Raw genomic sequence first — 24,210 nt, forward strand, 5'->3', positions numbered from 1 at the left:
CTTTGTTCTGAGACAGGCTCTCTTGTAGCCCAGGCTGGCTTCAAACTTGCAGTGTAGCCAAGGATAACACTGAGCATCTGATTTTGCTGCTTCACCTCAAGAGTGTTATGATCACAGTGATACACTACCACCCATAGTCAGTTTTATGATCTGATAGGTTTTGAACCCAGGGCTTTGTGCATGTTAGACTTGCACTCTATCAGTTATAATAGATAACCTTTCTTCCATTTGTTCTGTCTTATATCCAGTTTTCCATGTACTCTTCTCATCTCAGTAAAATGGAATGCATGTAATAATTTGAAACAGTTGTAACCATTAGTCAGGAAAAACCATTAGGAATAAAAGGAGTTTAGAAACTAAAGATTATGTGTAATAAAGGCAGAATAAAATAGGAAATTGACTAGAGGAATGGCCCAATCAATATAGTACTTATCTTGTAAGCACAGGGACCTAGTCTGCTCTCCATATTACACAAGCATGCTTGTCAACCTGGCATTGGTAGGTGGAAACACACGCGAACAGATCCCTAGGGTTTACTGGCTAACTCCTTGAGACTGTTCATGAGCTTCAGGCTAGAAGAGACCATGACTCAAATGAAATTGGGTAGTGGTGTTTCTGAGGCTTTCATTTGAAGTTGTCCTCTGGCCTCCTCCACACATACATACCTCGTACTATGCACACCCACATACATACATGAACAAACACATAAACTTTAAAAATTTAGTGTATGTGTGTATGTGTAATGATATAGAAGAGTTAATCATTACATTGACTTTAATATATAAGGACAGTCTGAGCGATTGCTCAGTCATTAGAGTGCCTGTTATCCAAGCATGAGGACCTGAGTTCAGGTCCCTATCCACTGCATCAAAAACAAACAACAAAGCAGGCCAAAAGTGACTCAAATCTGCACCCTTAGCACAAGATGAGCCCTGAAGCTACCTGGTTAGCTAATCAGTGAACTCTGTGTAAAAGTAGAGCACCTATCTCAAAATAAATAGAAGGGGGCTGGAGAGATGACTTAGAGCTTGGGAACACTGGCTGCTCTTCCAGAGGACCTGGGTTCAATTCCCAGCACCCACATGGTTGCTTACAGCTGTCTGTAGCTCCAGTCCCAGGAGACCTGACAGCTTCACCCAGACATACATGCAGGCAAAGCATCAATGCACATAAGATAAAAATAACTTTAAAAAAAAAAGACCTCTGACTTCCACATGTGCATACTCTGTTGTAGCCCACAAACACATACACATTCTGCATACACAGCACACAAATACAAATATGTAATTTAAAATTTTAATTACTTATTTTCTAAAGAGGAGCAAAGTGCTATTTTGCCAGCCCATAAATTAAATTCTATCATAATTGCTGTTGTTGCTGCTGCTGCTGCTGCTTTTTTGTTTTTGGGGTTTTTTGTTTGTTTGTTTCTTTGTGACAGGTCTCTCTTACTTAGCCCTGCCTATCCTGGAACTCACTTTGTAGACCAGGCTGGCCTAAAACTTACAGAGATAGCCTGCCTCTGCCTCTTGAGTGCTGGGAGTTAAAGGCATGTGCTACTACACCTGGCTAATTCTACCATAATTTCTTAATTCTCCTATAGTATTTTAGAAAGTATGCCTCTGTCTTATGTCATTTCATACCAAAAAGAAATTATTATCCTTGTTTATTGAACTATCAAATTAACCCACAGTAGTAACTTACTTTTTTCTGCTCCTAAACTATAGTCTGTGTTGGCTTAAAAAACATTTGCTTTGAACAAATGCTCTTATATTTAAGTCCACCGTATTGGAACATGTCTTTAGTATATATATGTATGCTAAATTTTAATTTTGTGCACAGTAAATGCAATGAGGTGATAGTTTATTTTCAAAGGTCTTTTTAATGTCTTAAGTATTTTAACAACTTGATATATATTTCAGGCAAGTTTTGTAGCATCTGGAAACCGGACAGATATTTCCTTAGATGATCCCAACTTCTGGCAAAAATGGGCTAAAAAAGCAGAAATAGATATAGATGCCGTCAGTGGCAGGGTAAGTATTTATGAAAGTGCTATCATACTGGTAACTATTTGTGGCAGACGTACATATGAAAGTTAACATTTCTGTCATATAGAAATTCATCAAGAACTTAAAAGACATGAAACATTATTCAAATACAGATCGTTTGAAAAAAAGAAAATGAAGAAGAAAAAAAACTAGGAAAAAGTAAAACAGACAATTCTTTCTTACAAAAATTCTAATTAATAAATGAAGAAGAAATGAGGGGAATGTAGCATCATTCCTAATTCACTATGATACTAATTTTAAAATTAGTGGAAGAGGTGCGGATTTCATTCCCAGCAACCATGAGGTGGCTCATAGCCATCTAAAATGGGACTAGATTCCTTCTTCTGTCATGCAGGAGTGCATGCAGAAAGAGCTTTTATATATATAAAATATATAAATAAATAAATTCCTAATAAAAAACAAAGAGGATATTTCTGTGTACTCAATGTAAATACTCTAAAATATGTTAATTAGATAAGCAAAACAATATTAACTTTATACCAGAGAAATTTAGCAAAGATTGCTGTATAACAAGCCATCACATCATTACACATGTATTCTTTAAGTACAGTGCACTGTCCAAGGACCCTTACTCTCTGAACCTGACTTCCTCTGCTACTATGTATCCTTTTCTGCTCTAGGGCTTTCCTAAGTTTCTGATGGTATTTCCCGCCCCTTGTTTCCTTTCTTGTCATGATATTGACTACCTTGTAAAATTCTAATTCTTGAAAAATTCTTTATACCTTAACTTTCAGTCAGCTTTTGTTCTCTTCTTATATTATAAAACATATCCTTAACAGTATTTATTTTTTACATATTTATTTGACTGCCAAAGTTTTGGATTCCTTTTAAGCAGAAACTATATTACTGATGTTTGTATCAACAGTAACTGTATTAGAGGCAAACACAGGAGTTAATTGAATGAGTTAAGCTGAATTGGTCATGAGGGACTGAGACACTACTTTGCCTTTTTATGTATTAGTATAATTATTCTGTACAGAAGTAATTATGTTTCTAGTTCTTCAAAATATTAAGAACATTTGACCAGTATCTCAATTCCTGTTCATTTGTTTTCAAAAAGATTTACTTCAGCATCATTTATTCTAAAGTTGAAAGCAATCCAAATTAAATTATCTGTTTTTATAAACAAATCATGAAGTTTAAATTGAGTCTAAAATATATTTGGCTATTGAAAATTTTCTATCCCCAAAGGCCCTCTGCTTATACATCAATCCAAATCAGACCAAATCAAACCGAATTAGAAAAAGCCCAGGTTTAATGGATAAAATGCTCCCAAACCCCCAGAGAAGAGACAGATAAATGAGACCGTAAAAACCACGTCTGTTTTCTGGGGCCAGTTTAAATACCCTGTTGAAGTGACCTTGAGCATCTCTGGGGTAGGGGTCGTCATTTGGCGAGCTTTCTGAGATGCAGCAAGGCTTAGAGAGAGATGGGGGAGGGGGTTTGGGTTGGAACTTCCACCAGAACATCCCATACTCTTTGGGTTATAGATGGCAGGGGCTTGGGATGGAACTCCCAGAAGTTACTGTAAAGTTAATAATTTTTTTTACTAATCCCAGAAAATACCAATTGTTTTTATTCCATGAATGTAATGTCAGAAAATTATATGTGTATCATAACAGTTTTAAAAGAGGGTATCTTCAGCTGACTTGATAGAAAAGTAGATCTATTACCTATTTTTTTCTTTCTACTACTATTTGTGTTTCTATAATTTAAAAAGTGAAAATAGTTTTACTGTAAATAAAATTGTTAAAGTACCTTCCCTAAATATCACATTACTTTTACAGAACAGTTTAGTTATTGACACCCCAAGAATTAGGAAGCAAACCAGACCCTTTAGTGCTACAAAAGATGAATTGGCTGAATTATCTGAAGCTGAAAGTGAAGGAGAGGAAAAACCCAAACTCCGGAGACCCTGTGATCGGTCCAGTGGCTATGGAAGAACTGAATGTTTTAGAGTTGAGAAAAACCTGCTGGTTTATGGGTAAAATGTTATTTTTAGTATTTATTATAAACAATTATATATAAACTTAAATATATACTATTTTCAATCATCTTATTAAAGTCAATAACATTTATTTTTAATTATCCCAAATCTGTGTTTAGCATGTATTATCTTTCTGTATTTACACTATTTGAATGAATCACTAATGTCAAGCTCCTTGTTCTGAAATCTGCACATTCAGTAATTCAAAGCAGATAGTATCTCTGTCACTGAGTAAGATATATTGAAAGTTACTCTTCCTTGCGTCTTTACTCTGTATACAAGAGAAACCTTTAGTAATCTTTATAATGACAAATTCTTTTCTTATTTCTGACTTTTATGCATGAGTTTTTGTTTTGTTTTGTTTTGCTCAGACTTAAGTAAATATTACTGTGACTGTTCCCTTTTTAACCAGGTGGGGCCGATGGAGAGAGATTTTGTCTCATGGGCGTTTTAAACGGCAACTGAATGAACACGATGTAGAAATCATTTGCCGAGCTCTTTTGGCTTATTGCCTAGTTCATTATCGAGGTGATGAGAAAATTAAAGGCTTTATATGGGATCTCATCACTCCCACTGAAGATGGCCAGACACGTGAGCTACAAAATCATTTAGGCACGTATATTTTTTTCCTTTAAAAAAGTCTTCTTGTATAAATAATACTTAATGTACTTTTGTTTAAAATTTCTCAAAAATCAAGCTTTAGAATGCCAGTATTATGGATTTGGAGCTTAATCATATTCCTGTTAAATTTGTATCATTTTGCACATTGATGGCCTCAAAGTATGTCACAATATGGTCATGTGGCTATATAGTCTTTCTCAGCTTTTTCTTAGTATTCCATGATCTGGGTGTTTGATAATTTGCCTTGCATCTTCTTTAGTGATGGGCCTTCTGGCTCCAGTCTGACACTGTTGAACTTGTCAGTAAGAAGCTCTGTATACCTCTTCTCATGCATGTGGGTTATTTCCCTCCACTGAAGTTATTTACATCATTGGTATTTTAAATAGATCATATCATCTCCTGTAAGTGCAGAATTTAAGGCTTCAGACTTAGTGAGTCACAATCTGATTTTTAACAGAATCCTCAACAATTAATGTGTCTGATAAAGTATATGGCAGTCACATCAGTAGTTTGCTGTTCAAAGTGACAAGTTTGCAGTATTATCATTGGTATATGCAAGAATTTTTTCTCTACAGCTTTGCTAACAGAATGTACATTTCAGAATAAAATAAATTTTGACCATAAAATGATTACATTTTCTACAAAATTGAAAAATGACTGAGTTTTTAAAGTTATTTTATTTCTTGGCCAGTGTACACATGTTATAAAAAGAAATAGAGAAGATCACTGAGCTCCTCCACCTTACATTCTAACTAGGTAGACAGACATAGACTATAGATTTAATTAATTAAACAGCTACAGGCTGTAACAGGCACTGCAAAGTCGTGCTCTAACCGTTTACACTTCCAGGACAGCACCACAGCAAGCGTTTGTTTTGGATGAAGTGGTCAGTAGAGAGACAAGTTAGTTAATTTGAATAACAATCCTTTAGGTAAAGGTGAAAGAATCAGAAGTATGATTATGTTCTTTCCTAAAAGCCATGCATAAAATAAAGGAGGAAATGTGAAGTATTAAGCTTGCTCAACTCTATAGAACAAAATACTTGACTTTTTCAACAAATTAATCATAGGGCTGGGAATGATTGGGGAAGAGTGCTTCTCAAATGGAGATAATCCTGTGTCCAGCTGCCTGCCCCTCCCATAATATATCTCAACTTTGAGCATGTTGCTGGTTTCTAATGGGTAGATCCTAGATACACACAGACAGTCCCTCCCAGTGAAGAACTATTCATCCTCACATATTTGTAGAGCTTAGTTGGGGCTGAGTGGGTGAGGGAGGTAACACATGCTTTTAATCCCAGTACTCAGGAGGCAGAGGAAGCTTGATTTCTGTGAGTTTGAGGCCAGCCTGGTATTCAAAGCAAGTTCCAGCACATCCAGAGCTGTTAAACAGAGAACCCCTGTCTTGAATAAACAAAGACAAATAAAATGTTAGTAGAGCTGAGAAAAAACTCACTGTAACTTAAAAGAGATGCGACTTATCAACGTGTTGCATTTTGCGGGCATTAATTTATATCATGACTGAGACAAACAATGCAGGGCAAATTTATTATCTTTATTAGTATATACATTAAAATACTCAGTATTAAGAAACTGTTTATTGTTTATATCTTAGATGTTTACTGGCACCATACTTTTAGCTAAAGGTAACCAAAAGATTCTTGAATTAAATGATAGCTATCTGGGATTTATGTCAACTAAGTATGAGGAGTTGGAGAAAAGAGTGCAGATTCAACAAATTGGTCATGCATTAATGGTTATTGAAATTGGATAATAATAGAGCATGAGGAGCCACCATACTGTTCCGTTTACTTCTGTGTGTGCTTATATATAAGTCCACACTGAAAAAGAGGCATAATCCCTCAAAAATAGGAAGAAAGGGGGGAAATAGCAATAACATTTTGGAACTTGGAAGCAAAAGATTAGTGCTGACAGTTTTATTAACCTTAAAGGAGTTAAATCTTTTCTCATCCACTGAAAACAGAAAACTCTGTTGCACTCCACATTTCTGGAAAGTTTCAAAAATATGTGATGTCAGGAACGTCTAATAATGGACATGAAAAGATAAGGGCTGTAATTAAAGCTGCTTAAATGAGGTAATTTCCTAATATTCTCAGCCAGATTCTAATATACTAATGCTTTCCTTTGGAGAAAGTCAAAGATCGGTAAGTGTGAGGTGGGAAGGTCATAATAAGTGTGTGCACTGGCTAGGGCAATCCTTGGGGAAGAAAACTAAGGATTGGGTGCAAAACCAAATATAATGGCTGCAAAAACTCCCAGTAAATGAACCTCCTTTAATCCTATAGTCACAGGTTCTGCCCATTCCATCATAATGAAGCTCATAATTTTGAATCCTCAAAATTAATTTTTAAAAGATGAAAAAGAACTTTCTTCTAATTTACTGGTTCTATTTACCAATGAGGTAAAAATCAGATGATGTAGTCAAAATTACATCGTTAGTAGGTGTCAAGAATTAAGAGTGAAACAAGTCAAACATCCTGGAGATTAACAATATGAGCTCTCTGGTCGGTTGCTACACTGTGGTTAAAGCTGGTGAACTAAAGCTTCATAAGTTAGCATGAGTATATCCCACAGATTCTACAATTAGTAAGTCAATTGCAGAACATGAGATCTAGAAACAAATGCCAAACATTCCATAAGAATATGTTTTGATAATAAGCAAGGAGTCAGCCTCAGTTCCAGTGTTGCTGGTTTCTGGGGTAGATGAGTGCATTAGGCTGGAGAAGACTGTGTAAGCTTCAGTTGCGGTTGATTCCCTTTCCTGCAAAACCGAGCAAATGTGGCACATGATCAATCTGAACAGTGATGCTTTGTTTATTCTTTAAAGAAATTCATAGTAAAACTCTCAAGGGCATAAAATTACTTTAGCTTTCTTAAGGTTAGACCATCCTATGTTATTAATTAAGCAAATTCTGAAATGCCAAAGGACAGATACATTTCTGATAACTAGTGAATCAACAGTAAAAGAGGGGGATAGGTTACAAAGCCGAAGGAATCAGCATGAATATTGTAATTTGGGATAAAGTATTGCCTCATTTGTGAAATTTGACATAATTTTTATAAAACCTTCTTGAATTGTATTTGATTTGTTATTTTGTCAGTTCTATTGCCATTAATGTGCTAAAGACCTCAGTAACCTTCAGTGAGCCCAGAAAGTCTCTAGCAATTTCTTGTATTGGAAAAATCTTTCAAATCATAGCTTTTTATTCAAGTTCTTTCATGTGTACCTTCATCTTAACAGGTCTCTCAGCTCCTGTGCCTAGGGGCCGGAAGGGGAAGAAAGTAAAGACTCAGACAAGCTCCTTTGATATACAGAAAGCAGAGTGGCTTCGGAAATACAATCCTGAGCAGCTCCTTCAAGACGAAGGCTACAAGAAACATGTAAAACACCACTGCAACAAGTAGGTGGTGGGCGCTGGAGAGCCAGTTCTTTACACAGTCACTTTCCAAACTAGTGATGAGATGCTCTGAGATTGTTAACTTCAAATGGTATCTTTGAGCAATCATGAAACATCTTATATATTTTTACCACCAAATGTACCTAATCTCCAGATAAACTACTCTCTTCCCATGCAGTAAATAGTGACCACTGTGAAGATTTTGCAGTATCTTTTGTGTATCATCAGTAATGAGAGTTATTTAACCATATATAATTATTACTCTATTATTGAAAGACTCTGTATAAGCAAGGGAATAAATATGCGTATACTCTGCTGCTTGGAAGGCAATGCAAGAGAATTCATCCATGAGTTCAAAGCGAGCATGTTCTACTCAGTGAGCTCCAGGCAAGCCAAAGCTCCATACACATCCTCTCTCAAACAATCAAAACAAAATAAAAAAATGTTTTTTTTCTTCAGTGACTAATACCTTTGTCTCCTTTGATTTATTTTATTTTATTTTAGAGTTTTGCTTCGTGTAAGGATGCTTTACTATCTAAAGCAAGAAGTCATTGGAAATGAGTGTCAAAAAGTATTTGATGGAGTTGATGCAAGGTAACTTAAATTTTTGTTTACTTTTCAGTAACGCAATAAAATAAAAGCCATACAATGAAAGAAAATTGCATAGTAAGTGGCTCTTTCCTTCAGTGGAGATAAATTCTCTTGCCACAGAGAATCGACCCTTGCCTTTCTTCTGTCACTCTCATCCGTGGCAACAACAGGAGTGGTAGTAGTAATGTAAAGATTTGTATGTAGCCAAGATGCCATTCAGATAGACATGCATGAAATAAGTGATTCATTCATTTCTTCAGGAATAGGCCTGGATTATTTTGTTTTGTTTGTGTTGTTGGGGTCAAACCCAGGTGCTTGTGCATCCTAGGCACGTGTTTTACCACCCATCCACACCTCTGTGAGCCCAGGACCAATTCTAAGTACACTGAGGCACTGAAAAGACAAAATGAATATTCACCCTTAATCAGTTTATGGTGTCAGTGAACAGAAGTGAGACCATGCTTTGCTGCGTGGATAAGAATCCAGTAGGGATTTCCCATTTCTAGTTTTATCTTGCCCCTTGACTACGTGTGCTTTAGTTTCTCCTCTATTCTCTGCAGCATCTGTTTTAGACTTGTACTTGTACCCACCCTAACTGCTCACTCAGCCCTTATTTTCAGGAACTAAATGTAAGCAAGCCATTAAGTAGAAGTAAACTCAGCTTTCTGCCAACAAATAGAAAATTTACCTTTCTTGAACTCATTCTTTTCTTGTTTTCTTCTAATACAACAGCCATATGAGACCTTAGCCACACCTCGGTCTCCTGGACCCTTACCTGTTTCTGTTGTACAGTCAGTCAACTTTCTCCCTATCACATGTCCACTTGTAGACTTGCTCCTGCTTCCCCACTCAGTGTGACTTTTGACCATTGCTCCCTCCTTTCAACCCTCTAACACTTGGGTGTTTGTCATTATAACCCGAACCTCATCACAGCATCTTCTTACCGCTCATTCCCTAGACATTACCTTGTCATGCCCCTCCCTTCCCTCATTCAGTTTTATTCTCCAGGACATTAGCTGAACTCTTTAACCTCATTGCTTGCCTATCTCTCTGTATCAAATACCCATTGTAACTTCAGTTTAATATACTTCTTACCTTCTTCTAAGGAGCTAAACATGACTAGGAAAAAAATGTAATGGGGGAATGGATTTACTTCAAATCCATGCGTATTCAACATCAAATGAAAGGAAGTACAGACTATTTAACAACTTTGGCTAATAAATTTCTTTTCTTCCTTTTTAAGAAGATTTATTTCTACCTGTGTCCCAAAACCTTCCAATTAACCACCAATGTCTAATAAAGACCTTGTGACATAGTTCATAGGAAACAATCAGTCCAGAGCTACTTGCATCTATCCTACCTATTTGCCGCTCAGGCAACAGTAAAAATGCTCCTCCTTTGCTAATTGATTGCCTTGAAGCACATCTCTTCTGTTCATTTAAGAACATTACTCCTATAGTAATCTTCCTTTCCTGAGTCATTTTCTTTCTCTTTTCCCCTTCTTCCCTTCTCTCTCATGAATAAACGTGCCCATTTTACTCACTTATCATAAAAAGTAAAATAACTTCCATAATATATATGTATAATATGCTCCATTTTATATAATATGCTCCATTTTATTGATTCCCTTCTCGACAGACTCCTGTTTCCTGTTTCTACTTCTTTCTTTGCACTTTTCATCAGCCTGCTTTAATTAATCTTTCTTTTTAATGATTGAACAAAAATGTTTATAGCATAGCCCATGACACAGCCACCAAGTCTTTATTTTTTATTTACTTCTTGAAATATTTTCTTCCATAGGTATCCATGCTACTTCTTATACCCACCAATTCTTTCCTTCCATTCCCATATGTAAGACTGCTCCATCATACTGAACGTATCACATATGGCTATGGTATCCTTCCCTCATTCTCATGAAGGAGAACCCATTGGCTCAATGAAAAGCATGCCAGGTGTGAGCACCTTCATTCTCCTCTACTAAATTTCTAGCCTAGCCTCAATTCTCTGTTTAAGCTTCTGCTGAGAGCTAATAATTGAATACCCTTGCCTCCAGAAAACTCTCTATACTCTGTCCTTCAAGCAGCAGTTAGAGTGGTTTTTCATAAAGCAGTGGCATGTCTCTTCAAAAACAGAATTTGAGTTCTAGATAACCTAAAATAACCCTACGTAATTCTCTTTCTTCTTTTGCTCTGTCCGTTACCTACAGTGTTCCAGCCACTCTGTTGTTTCTGTTCATCCAACAGGTCAAGCTTAACTGTCCAAATATGCCTTGTCCAAATCTCCCAAAGAACTGTCCATTCACGTGACTAGAGAGTTTACTCAGCAGTTAGTTAAGTGTACTGTCTGTTCTTCAGAAAACCCAAGGTTAGATTCTAGCCCTTGTTTAGCAGCTCACAGCACTGTGCAACTCCAGTTCCAGGGGAGCTGACACCTTCTTCAGGCCACCAAGAGTACATAAGTGGTATGTAGACATACATGCAGGCAAAGCACCCATACACATAAAGTTAAAAGAATTCTCCATTCATATAATTCAAATTTCAGTTCACTGTTTCTCTCTCAAGTAGGCCTTCCTGTCCATATCATCTACAACAGCCCTCTAGTCATTCGCTACTTTATTTTAATGCCTCTTGATTTTTTTACTATTCAAAACATTTTCTTCCATTGGAATTTAAGTTGCTGTTTTATTGATCATTGCATTCTCATCCATTATCTTCTTTGGCTGTGGTTATAGTTTGCTGTAGAGTGCTGGCCTAACACATGAGGCCCTCGGTTCAGTTCCCAGCACTCCCCTTACCCAAATGGAACTGGGAATCTTAAAATACTAAGTACTCAATAAATATTTATTAACTAATTGCCTCTTTTCCTTTGGCCTCTGACTGATTTAATTTATTTTCCTAGCCACTGTTCCATTGATTATTCCTTTACTTTCCCATTTAAAAATAAATCTACTTTTCTTTGGATTTTATCAAGTTTATATCTCGCTCATCTTAAATTTAAATTTGTACACCAAATGCATCACTTTTGAACCCAGTATCTCCTCTACCATATTAGTACTCTCTTTGATTTCATAGACTAACTTTTTTTTCCTTCCTTTCTTCCTTCCTTCCTTCCTTCCTTTCTTCCTTCCTTCCTTTTTTTCCTTCTTTTTTCTAGACAGGGTTTCTCTGTATAGCCTTGGCTGTCCTGGAACTCGCTTTTTAGACCAGGCTGGCCTTGCACTCTGCCCCCTGCGTGCTGGGATTAACTAGCCCAACTTAGACTTCTTTTAAAAAGTATATTCATCATATCAGGGAGAACAGCAGGAACTTGATGGAGCTGACAATGTTACATTCTCAGCCTGGAAGCAGAAAATATTGAAACCTGTGTTTAGCTCAGTTTCTTCTATACAGTGTAGGATCCAAGCACAAGGAGTGGTGTCACTGCCAGGTCTTCCCCTCTTAACCCGGTCAAAATAATCCCACACAGGCTCTTCTCCTGGGTCATTCTAGAGCACATCAATTTGATATTAAGTTTAACTATCACATATCACTTAGCACTTAGCTTTAATTATTTGGGGGTTTTCATCTTGGTGGCTTATGTTTTATTTCTGTGTTCATGCATTAAGATCTCTATCTCATGCCTGGCATCTCTTTCTTACTTCAAAACTACATTTCTCGCAGGTCCCAACATTGATTATTCTTGCTTAGAATGTTCTCTTTTTCTCATTTTTCTGTTTGGCTCCTCCTTTTCATTAGTTGGTGTGGATTAAGGGTCTCTTTCCATCTCTTCCAGTGTTGTTGGGGCACATATGCTACTAGTAACATATCGTGTCATTGATCATAAACTACTGCAGGTACCTCTTTACAAAGCTAGGGGACATCCATTTTAATTCATTTTAGTTATTTGAATGAAGGATTTAACCTGAGGAACTTCAAGAAGGCCTTATGCAAGAACATCAAATGATTTTTAAAGACAGAAATCAATCACTTGGGAGGCTGAAGCAGAATGATCAAGTTTCAGGTCAGCCTGTTCTATGTAGTGAATCCTAGTCAGCCTGGTGGCCTACATAGCAAGAGATTGATTGCCTTTAAACAAACCAACAAAGTGGAAGAACAAAGAACCACCAAAGGTCAACAATAGTTGCAAGTCGGTCTTATATCCCTTTTGCTAACAGTTTACAAACACTTCATGGTCATGTGACACTAAAATTTGAACCAAGTTTTCACAAGCAGGACCATTTTCTTCAATCTCAGTCTGTACAGTTGTCTGGACGCCAAGCGCCACCTGGTGGTAGACAGGGGATCCTCTACTATAATTTTTCCTTTTCTGGGATCCCATATTCTCTCTGCCCTTGTGTCAGAAGCTCCGTCAAAATAGATTTCCGTTAGCTATGTTCTTTGTCAGTTTTTGACAAATAGCAGGAAAATCATTGTATTTCACTTTTTCTCTACTAAGCTAAAACATTTTCAGTTTTTGACTTATTTATAGAAAAGATATAATAAAGTATTTGTTGAAAGTGCTGTCAATTTATAAAGTTCGTTTCACCTACGTCTCACCGTGGGCTAAAGACTTCTGAAAACAACTGTGAGCTGCTCATCCTTTTCTCCCCTAAGCACATGGAAAACTTTCTCGTTGTCTATGTCTTCTTGTTCAAGACTATTATTGTTGGTAAAGTGGTGTTTGCCTCGTCCAGGAGCACATGGACCAGCTTGTCTTTATATGATATATGATAGCCAAATTAAAAAAAGAACTTTTTTATTAGTAGAACTTAGTTATCACCAGAAAATTTAGCACGTTAAACCTAAAGGTCTTTGCTAATTAACGTAGGAAATTACAGTGACAAGACAGAGATAGCATTGCTTTATATTATATTATTTCTCCGCGTCCTTAAAGATGGACAGTTTCAGCACTTGGGAGGCAGAGATAGACAGATCTCTGTGATTTCAAGACCAGCCTGGTCAACAAAGTGAATTTGAGGCCAGCCTGGTCAACAGAGTGAGTTCCAGGACATCTGGGGTGGTTACACAGAGAAACCCTGTCTCAAAAAGCAAAAAAAAACAAAAAAGAGAAAGAACAATTGACAGTTTCATGAAATCAAATATCAAAATTCTCAGTCTTTTATTTTCTGCAGTGTACTCCATTCAGTTTTTCCCCTTTGACTACTGAATATCAGGACACACACGTACATAGACATACACAGGCACACACACACATACACCCACATGTACACAAACTTACACATATGCACACACAGACACATGCACATACACCTACATGTATACAAGCATGCACATATACAGAGATACACATATGCCCACGTGAACACAGGACACATAAGCACACACATGCCCACAGGCATGTATGTATATGCATGCATACACGTACATATAACTATATCTAATAATTAAACATAAGGAATGTATCTTTTGGCCTATACGATATATTAAATCTCTACAAAGAAATAAGCATACCTACAGGAGACGTCATTTTATGGAGCCACCTCTGCTATTTGGAGAAAGTTCAAGGAGAATAGTCTCGTGGTTGGATGAGGTACTTGAGCTGTCACCAACCCTTTCACGAAAACAGCCAACTTACCAATGCATTATGGGTTATTAGAAGAGTTTGAAATAATCTGAATTGTCATTTTGTATCAGAATACTGGTTGTATAAATATAAAACTATTACTTTTCATGATTTAAATTATAAATCAAAAACCTAACTTTTAAAGTGTAATCTTAACTGATTTATAAAAAGATGTAACTTGGTTTTGAAACACAAAGCACTTCCTTTGCCCTTTTGAAACCCAGTTTTCTCATATACAATATATTTCAACCTGATGGTTTTTTTTACCAAGCTGTTTGCTGCCATGACATTCCAGTGAAGCACTGTGTGTTTGTAAGGGTGAGGAGACTGTGCCTCATGAAACCAGGCATAACCCTTGCTAAAATGTATTTGTTTAGTTGAGTGTGATGTTAGTTATTTTTATGGCATCTCTGTTGCTGTTGCATCATTTATACCCTTTTCCTCTTTTATACATATTTATAAAATTCATAATCTTGTGCTGTTTTTAAGTGACATTGATGTTTGGGTGCCAGAGCCAGACCACTCAGAGGTTCCTGCTGTGTGGTGGGATTTTGATGCTGACAAGTCACTTCTTATTGGGGTTTTTAAGCACGGTAAGTAACGAGTGAGCGGGGAGAGCACTGATGGAGAATGGAATCCCACTGTTGCTTAGTTTATTGGTTTCCACCTGCAGTTTTACTCCAGTAACACACACACACACATAATCATTAGAACCATAGAGTGTCAGAACTAAGTTTGCATTCACTTCATTTCCTCATGAGGAGGTGCCAGATGTGACTTGCCCTCTGGGCTGTCAGTCTTAGACAATCTCCTCCCTTAGAAAGAGTTACTTGAACTATGTGTATGATCAGCTTATTCTACTTTTCTTTTTTTATATGTGGTTTTTGTTTCTTAGGATGTATTTATTTTTGTTTTATACATATGAGTGTTTTGTTGCCATGTATGTATGGGCTCTATGTGTGTGCATGATATTCTCAGATGCCAGAAGATGGCAGCAGATCACCTGGAACTAGAGTTAATGATGGTTGTGAGCCACCATGTGGGTGGGTGCTGGGAACCAAACCTGAATCTTCAAGAATAACAATATTCTCAATTGTTAAACCATCTCTCCAGCTCTGTTTTTACTGTTGTTTTTGGTTTGTTTTTAAAGATTTTACTTTAATGGAGTGTGTGTGTGTGTGTGTGTGTGTGTGTGTGTGTGTGTGCTCATCCAATGGACGAGTTGTCCAAAACAGAATGTTCAATCACCTGGAGCTGAAATTAAAGGCTATTGTAATGAGCCTAATATGGGTGTTGGGAACTGAACGTGGGTTCTGTAGGAGAGCAGGAACACTTTTAACTGGGCCATCCCTCTATTCTTCTTTGTAAAAGATACATTTAAATTTTTATTTTTTATTTGTTTGTTTATTTGGGTTTTTTGAGAAAGGGTTTCTCTGTGTAGCTTTGAAACCTGTCCCGACACTTGCTCTGTAGGCCAGGATGATACTGAACTCACAGAGATATACCAGGCTGATCTTGAACTCACAGAGATACAGCCTCCCAAGTGCTGGGATTAAAGGCGTGCATAACTACCTCCCAACTACATTTAAATTTTTAAAAGTATTAGTAAACTGTATAATATTTGTGATGATTTCAAAACAGTATCTTTAGCCCAATTACTTTATCCTCCAAATACCATTCACTGTATATATATATACATATATATATAGGGAGTCCTTATATTTGCACAGCTTTTTTCTGTCCTCTGTACCTTTGAAACTGGTGATGTTTGCAGGTTATGAAAAATATAACACCATCCGAGCAGACCCAGCACTGTGCTTCTTGGAAAGAGTGGGGAAGCCTGATGACAAAGCTGTTGCTGCTGAGCAGAGAGCAAATGATTACATGGATGGGTATGCGCATTTTAGACTCATTCTCCATCTATGCTTTGGTTCCATTCCTAATGAGGTTTATCTTTTTTCTTTAGATTTATTTATTTTATTATTTTATGTGTTTTGCTTGCATTTATTTATGTATAACCTTTGGATGCCTTGTGCCCTCAAAAGTCAGGAGGACTTTGAATCTCCTGAGACTGGATCCAGTGGTTGAGAACCACTGTTGTGGATGACAGGAATCAAACCTGGGTCCTCTGCCAGAGCAGCAAGTGCTCTAAACCACTGACCCAACTTTCCAACCCAAGGTTTATCCTTTTGTGTATGTGTTAGACTTGTATGAACATGACCATGTGCTTAGAGGACATGGGCTAACTTCGGGTGTTATTCTTCAGGACTTGCCTACCTTGCTTTTTGAGAGTGATCTCACTGATTAGACTAAGCTGGTAAGCAAACAAGCAAGCCCCAGAGTCCCCCCATCTGTGCCTCTCTATCATTGGAATCACAGATGTGTACCACCACACTTGACCTTTTCTATGTTGCTTGGGATCAATTTGACCTTTAAGACAAGCCAAGAGATCATCAGATCATTACAAATAATTAGAACACTTGTTATTCTAACAGGGATGTGGAAGACCCAGAATACAAACCTGCCCCTGCAATCTTTAAAGATGATATAGAGGTATGTTTTGGATCAGATAGAGGAAACAGAAATGACAGTTGTGAGAACTAAGCCAAGAAGTTGTGTTTTGTTTTTGCTAAGTGGATTGTTGCTAATTGTTTTGCCGGCTGGGGGTATAATATTAGCTATTAACCCAGTAAGTTCTGGGTTAAATCATAGCTCAGACTGAAAAAAAAAAGTGTTGAAAGAGAAGTCTCTATTATGAAGAAGTTTGGCTCTTTTTTTAATTTATCTTGACTCAGTTACTTTGTGACAGATTTCTCTTTTTTTTTTTAAAGGATGACGTTTCCTCACCCGGAGACCTCGTCATATCAGATGGAGGTAGGTTGCACTTTTTCACTTAGCAGCAGTATAATTTTACATCTCTCTAATTTGTAAGCATAGTACTGAATACTGTTATACTTGTCATAGAAACCGTTGATTGGAAATTTAACAGTACTGTTATTTTTTGCAATTCCTTAGCTCTGAATTTATAGACTAGACACTTTGTGGTTTGGTTATTAAACTTATATGTAAAATTAAATCATTAAATGTTAATGCATAATAATTTCTTATTAGTTCCATATATACATTAGGAACAGCCTTATTAGTCTTGACAAAGGTAGCTGAACAAGGTCTGCTTTCACTGTTACTTTGTTTTTGGTATTTTGCTATTGTTTTGTTTTGTTGGTATTTGAGTTTTTAGAGAGGGTCTCATGTAGCCAAGGCCTGCCTTGGACTCCTCATCTTTCAGGTAGAATTATATGTGTGTGACACCAGGCCCAGCATTCCTTTTACCAGTCTCTGATACTAAAATAGGAAACACATTGTTGTTGAAGTCCATTCATCTCAGCTTGTCCTAACAGTTCTTATAACTTAAATTAACCCATATTATTTTTTAAATATTTATTTAACTTTATTTTATGTGTATTGGCATCAGATCTTCTGGAACTGGAGTTACAGACAGGTGTGAGCAGCCATATGGGTGCTGGGAATTGAATCCAGGTTCTTTGGAAGAGCAGCCAATGTTCTCAACCAGTGGGCCATCTCTCCAGCCCCATAAACCATATTATTTTGTCTATGTTCTTCCACATGGCTTGTTTTCTTATCTCCACACTGCCCATCCTGCTTCCTCTATGTCTGACTGGTGACTCCACCTTTCTTCTCAGAGTTCTCTGTGTCTCCAAATCCTACCTATACTTCCTGCATAGCTATTGGCCATTCAGCATTTTATTACACCAATCACAACAGTGCATCCTCATACAGTGTACAAATATCCCAAATTTTTTTAAATTTGGTAACAAGGAAAACTATAAGTATAATTATCTAGTCTTTAAGCCTATCAAATATCTGGGAAGGATATCATATTACCTGAGTAAACAGAAAGTGTAGAACAAACAACTTCCCAAACAGCAGCTGCTGTCCTCTATTCAGTAGCAAAGTCATCTAAGGTCCAAACTCCTCCTTGTGTTATAATATTTGCCATCCTTATATGGCTTTTTGTGGGGGTGTGGGCTATAAGACTGGGATTCTCTGTGTAACTGCCCTGGCTGTCCTGGAACTCGTGTTTCACTTATATAGACCAGGCTGGCCTAAGACTCACTGAGATCTACCTGCCTCTGCCTTCCAACTTCTGGGATTAAAGGCGTGCATCACCAACACCCAGCTACATGGCTCTTTTATATATATATATATATTTTATGATTTATTTAACTTTATTTTATGTGCATTGGTGTGAAGGTGTCAGATCCCCTGGAACTGGATCTTCAGACAGTTGTGAGCTGCCATGTGGGTGCTGGGAATTCAACCTGGATCCTCTGGAAGAGAAGTCAGTGCTCTTAACCACTGAGCCATCTCTCCAGCCCCCATGCCTTTTTTTTTAAATATTTTATTTTTCTTTAAAGAATTTATTATTTTTGAACTTTTTTCTTTGACCTTCTGTCCCATTTTCTTTTCTTTGTTCAGCATCTAAGTACATTTTTAGGCATATTATACTTTTTTGGAGGTTTTCTATGTCTGGACCTAACTTTCTGTGCATCTGTAGCATTCTTTGATTGTGTGAGCCAAGCCTTAAAGGGCTTGTCTGTCTACCATGTGGTTCCATGCTGGGACTGGCTCAAGCCCAAAGGCAGCAGCCAGTAGCCACACCTCTGTATGCCAAGCATCAGCCTACTTGAGAGAATGCAGGACTAGGAAGCCATATCCAGCTCCTTGTCCAGAACTATTTTTAGCTTTCACAAGCCCTGTGTTTAGATATTCAAACCCCACATTGGGTGCTATCTATAGTGGTACTTTCTTGTCTGGACTGCCAGCTCACAAATAATGACATGGAGACTTACTATTAATAATGAAAATGTGACCTTAGCTTGGACTTGTTCCTCACTAGTTTTTCTAACTTAAACTAACCCGTAGTTTTTCTTCTATGTTCTTCCACATGACTCATTGCCTCACCTCTATACTGCCCATCCTGCTTCCTCTGTGTCTGACAGGTGACTCTGCCTTTCTTCTTCCCAGAGTTCTTTCTGTCTGTAAGTCCCACCCATACTCTCCTACCTAGCTACTGACCATTCAACTTTTTTCTACACCAATCAAAGGAATACATCTTCACACATTTTATAAATATTCTATGACACTAGGAAGCAATCTTCCAACTGACCTACATCCCAAGTCTTTATAATAAAGTTTTTAAATGTATATTTAAATACATAATTTTCTACCTAATGACTTTAAAATTGCTTTGATTTTAAATTGATAAAAATTCAGTCAAAAAATTCATGTCTCCTGGGTTTACAGTGTTCAGCATCCTATTGATTTCTGTTTGGCTTTTTTTTTCTTATTTTAAAATTTCTTTATTTTTATTTTATATACTAGTATTTTACCTGCATGTGTACCTGTGAGAGAGTGTCAAAACATCTGGAACTGGAGTTTCAGACAGTCTTGAACTGCCATGTAGGTTCTGGAAATTGAACCCTGGCCATTTGGAAAAGCAGCAAGTGCTCTTAACCATTAAGACATCTTCCCAGCCTCCATTGTATGTTTGTTTGGTTCTGGGGGGCAGATTTTTGAGACAGGTTTCTCTCTTTTGGGTTTCTTTGGCTGCCCTGGAACTTGCTTTATGGACCAGACTGGCCTCTAACCCAGGGATCTGACTGTCTCCATTTCCTAAGTGCTGGGATTAAAGATGTGTGATGCCATGTCCAGCAACTCTTTCCCCCTCCCCCATGACAGGTTTTCTCCATGTAACATCCGTGGCTGTCGTGGAACTTTCTAGGAAGACCAGGCTGGCCTCAAACTCACAGAGATCTGCCTGCCTCTACCTCCCGAGTGCTGGCATTAAAGGCATCCACCACTACCACCTGGCTTTCTCTCTTTTTTATGATGAAAGATTTGGTTGGTTTCCTTCCAATAAACAGGATAAAGGAAAAATTATTATAAGTATAAAGGTTTTGACTTTTGTGAGCTTCATCCAATATCTGCTTAGGTTTTATTGTTTTTATTGATTCAAGTTTCTTTAAATACAGATGGTCAATTGATGGAAGGGGATAAAGTTTATTGGCCTACTCCGTCAGCTCTGACTACACGGTTGAGACGTCTCATCACTGCGTATCAGCGAACTAATAAAAATAGACACATCCAGCAAACACAGCCAAGTTATTCAGTGCCTGCCAGTGTACTGCAGCCAGTTTACGAAGAAGCCACTCTTAATCCTAAAATGGCAGCCAAAATAGAAAGACAGCAGAGGTAAGACAATACCACGAAGTTTTAATATACTTTATCTATATGCATGTTCATTCTAGAGATTATGAAGTTGTTGAATTATCATTCTAACTTGCCAAAGCAAAAGACTTATATACAAATGTATACATACTCATACTTTTGTACAGAATTATGAAAATGCTAGCAAAGATTATTGTCTTATATTTACAACCCATATTTCATATTTAATTAGTTTTGTCATTTTTACTAACACTGAAAATTTTAAGAAATGAAGGTATAAATAAAATTATTCATAGAATTTTAAATTATCAAAATTCTAGATCCAAAGCTTAAATTATATTAAATAGACCTTTGTCTATCTTATTTTACATTAAAACATTTATAAAATTTAAGAATGTATGGAAAGCAAATCTACCTCTACTTTATAAAAGGGTAAATGAAGGAGAAGGAGTAGAGAGATGTCTCAGAGATAAGAGCACCGACTGTTTTTACAGAGGATCTACGTTCAATTCCCAGCGCCCACATGGCAGCTCATAGCTGTCTGTAACTCCAGTTCCAAGGGATCTAACACTCTCACACAGACATACATACCAAGCAAAACACCAGTGCACATAAAAAATAAAAATAAATAAATTTAAAAAGAAAAAGGTACATGGTTGGAACCATTGTTGTTGAGGAGAAAACACTGTAAGAGATGTTTAAGACAGGGGAGCTTGTCATGGTTTTGTGCACCTTTAAACCTAGTACTCAGGAGGCCAAGGCAGATGGATGTCTGTGTGTTCAAAGCCAGCCTGGTCTACAGAGTGAGTTCCAGGACAGCCAGAGATATGTAGAGAGACCCTGTCTCAAAACAAAGTAAGACAGGAAAGATTCTCAACCACAAGTTCTAACTTCTTTTCTTAAAATATGTTTTTAAGATTTGTTCATTTATTTTTATGGGTATGGGTGTTTTGCCTATGTGTGTGTATGAGGGGCTCAGAAGGGGGACTTGGGTGCCCTGGACTGGATCAAATAGTTGTGAGCTTTTATATGGATGCAGGGAACCATTCTCCAGCTGCTGAGCCAGCACTCCAGCCCCATATATTTAAATAAAATTGTGTGTATGTATGTGTGTGTGTGTGTTTGTGTGTAAGTGTGTAAGCTAGAGGTATCAGATTTCCCTGGAGCTGGGGTTACTGGCAGCTATAAGTCACCTGATATGAGTGCCAGGAATTGAACTCAGGTCCTCACTGAGCCATCTTTCCAGCTTCCATCCCTGTTGTTCTAATGTCTTGTACCACCTCACCCAGATTTTCTTTATGTCGATTCTGGGGATCAAACTTGAGTCTTGTGCTTATAAGCTAAGTACCTTATTTGCTGATTTATATCACCAGCCCCAAAAGCTTTAAAAGAAAAAAAAAAATAAAAAAATAAAAAAACACAGCATATCAGTAACTGAGGCTCTTTGTTAAATCTGGGTGCTTGAATTTTCTCTGTTAAGGTTCAGTTTTGTTTAATTTGCAGAACATTTATCTTAGAATTTAGTTTATGTGAACCCAGTATGTTAGCTCTCCTTGTTAAAATTCCAAATTATTATGAGTTCTGTCAGTTTCTCCTTATAGTCATCGGTTGTTGCACAACAATCACCCCCACACAGTATCTGAAAATAGTATTGGGTTTTAGAAATATTTTACTATTTGGGTTGTAATTAGGCAGCTTTCCCCCTTCATGAGCTGTTACTTGGACTCTAAAAGAGGTGGGGAATCAACAGTAGCCTTCCTCATGTGGCTGGCAGTTGGTTTCAGCTTAGAGCTCACATTCTAAAGCGGGCTGGCCCTTCCAAGTGGCTAAGGCTGGTGCTACGGATTATTACTGTTATTGTCGTTTTCTTCTTCTTTGTCCTCATCTTCTCTTATAATTTTTAAATGACTTTAAAAAATAATAGAAGCTTCTTAAAAATACAGAAAACTGGAACTGGAGATAACTCAGTGGCTAAGAGCATTGGCTACGCTTCCAGAGTACCCAGGTTCAATCTCCAGCACCCACATAACAGCTCCATACTGTCTGTAACTCCATTTCCAGGGAATCCAGCATCCTCACACAGACATACTTACAGGCAAAACAACAATGCACATAAAATAAAAAATAAATAATTTTTAAAAATACAGAAAATGTTGCTGTATGAGGCTTAGTGGTTAGGAGCTCTGTGAGCTTGTAATCTCCATCTCCAGGTGATTCCCTTCTGACCTCCACCTCCTCCTACACACATACACACATACACACACACACATACACATAATAATTAATTTTTTAATGATTAAAAATACAGAAAACTGTAAAGAAACACATACATAATTATTGTTTATATTTGGTCACTTCTCTTAGCCTTTTTTCCCATATATGCTTCCTTAAAACTAAATGCACCCTCACTTGGAAAAATAGGATCTTTTGTTTCACCATGAATGTGCAATTATACTTGATTCATGCTTTCTTACTCAGAGAGAAGGAAAAACACTTGTGTTTGAGGAAGGTGAAAATATGGTGGTAGAACGAATATTTGTCTTAGAAATGATCAGCTAGGCTATTTTCTTTTAAATAAAATTTTAGTTCTCATATTTCAAATTTTCTGCCTTTTTACTAAAAACTTCACCCTGGAAATTCTCTAGGTTATGATAGCATTTGTCAAAATGTTAAAATTTTGGCCTGGTGTGGTGGTGCACGCCTATAATCCCTGTACTTGGGAGGCAGAGTAGGTGGATTTCTGTGAGTTTGAGGCCAACCTGATCTATACAGTGAGTTCCAGGTTAGTCAGGAGAACATAGTGAGACCCTGATTCATAAAAAAACGTTGTTTTTTTTGCACATGTGTGTGACTGTTGTGTACATGCACAAATGTTTGTGTCTAAAGGCCAGTTCATGTTGACTGTCTTTCTCGGTGCTTCTGACCTTTTGTATTTCTCACGTGGACCTAGAGCTTGCCTTTTGGCTAGTTTAGGTAGCCTGTTTGCTCACTTCCTGAGCATTGAAACTAAAGTTGGCTGAATAGCAAGCACTTTTTACACACTGAAGTATTAGTAACTGTTTAAACAGCCTTTTGCACAGAAATTTATAATTTGCAGAACCATTTCTCTATCACCAGATACTAATTTGATTTCTTTTTTACTGTGGTATACAGCTCCTCAGCAAAAGTCATATGCGTATTTTTGTTTCTTGTATTTGCCCACACAAATGTATCCTATAAACTAAACAATGATTATACTTATAAATAAAAGTCATCTTTGAAGAATGTGATGTATGCCCTGACTGTTGGCTAGGTGTATGATAAAATATTGGTTGACTTGGGTTTAGAGGTTGCAGATTTCTTAAAGTCTGTTCTCATCAGTTACATTCTGCCATCATCCTGTGGTCAAAACTGTCACAGAACTAGCCTAGACTAGACGTAAGGGCAGAGATGGAAGCATTTTCTCCTTTTCTGTGCACATAGAGCACTTACCTAAGTAAGCTGCCGTTACCGCAGTAGTACACAAGAAACTGTGGTGACATACTCTTATGGATCTTGTTCTAGGCTGTAATTTTTGTAATGATAATCACTATCATTTTGTTGCTTATTTCTGTCCTGGATTGATATTAATACTAATATTTAATATACCCTTTATTTTCCAGTATATTCCTTGCACCCAAGTCTATAATTCATGACTCAGTAGTTCCTCAGGCTGTATTTTACATCATAGTTATATT

General features: G+C 37.2%; 1 protein-coding gene across 12 annotated transcripts in view; it reads left to right on the forward strand.

Annotated features, from left to right (window-relative positions):
* The window catches only part of Chd9 (chromodomain helicase DNA binding protein 9), a 213,960-nt gene that overhangs the window by 164,615 nt on the left and 25,135 nt on the right, over positions 1-24,210 (forward strand). For all 12 annotated transcript variants that reach the window (XM_087900364.1, XM_087900367.1, XM_087900368.1 and 9 more), the window contains 10 exons: positions 1,920-2,030; positions 3,854-4,050; positions 4,466-4,665; positions 7,936-8,095; positions 8,597-8,686; positions 14,735-14,838; positions 16,020-16,137; positions 16,741-16,798; positions 17,077-17,119; positions 20,299-20,518. In XM_087900364.1, the coding sequence (XP_087756490.1) occupies positions 1,920-2,030; positions 3,854-4,050; positions 4,466-4,665; positions 7,936-8,095; positions 8,597-8,686; positions 14,735-14,838; positions 16,020-16,137; positions 16,741-16,798; positions 17,077-17,119; positions 20,299-20,518 (1,301 nt within the window). The remainder of the gene's footprint in view (positions 1-1,919; positions 2,031-3,853; positions 4,051-4,465; positions 4,666-7,935; positions 8,096-8,596; positions 8,687-14,734; positions 14,839-16,019; positions 16,138-16,740; positions 16,799-17,076; positions 17,120-20,298; positions 20,519-24,210) is intronic.

This window comes from Myodes glareolus, chromosome 22 (genome assembly GCF_982192425.1).
Source record: "Myodes glareolus chromosome 22, mMyoGla1.1, whole genome shotgun sequence".
In the NCBI taxonomy this organism is placed as follows: domain Eukaryota; kingdom Metazoa; phylum Chordata; class Mammalia; order Rodentia; family Cricetidae; genus Myodes; species Myodes glareolus.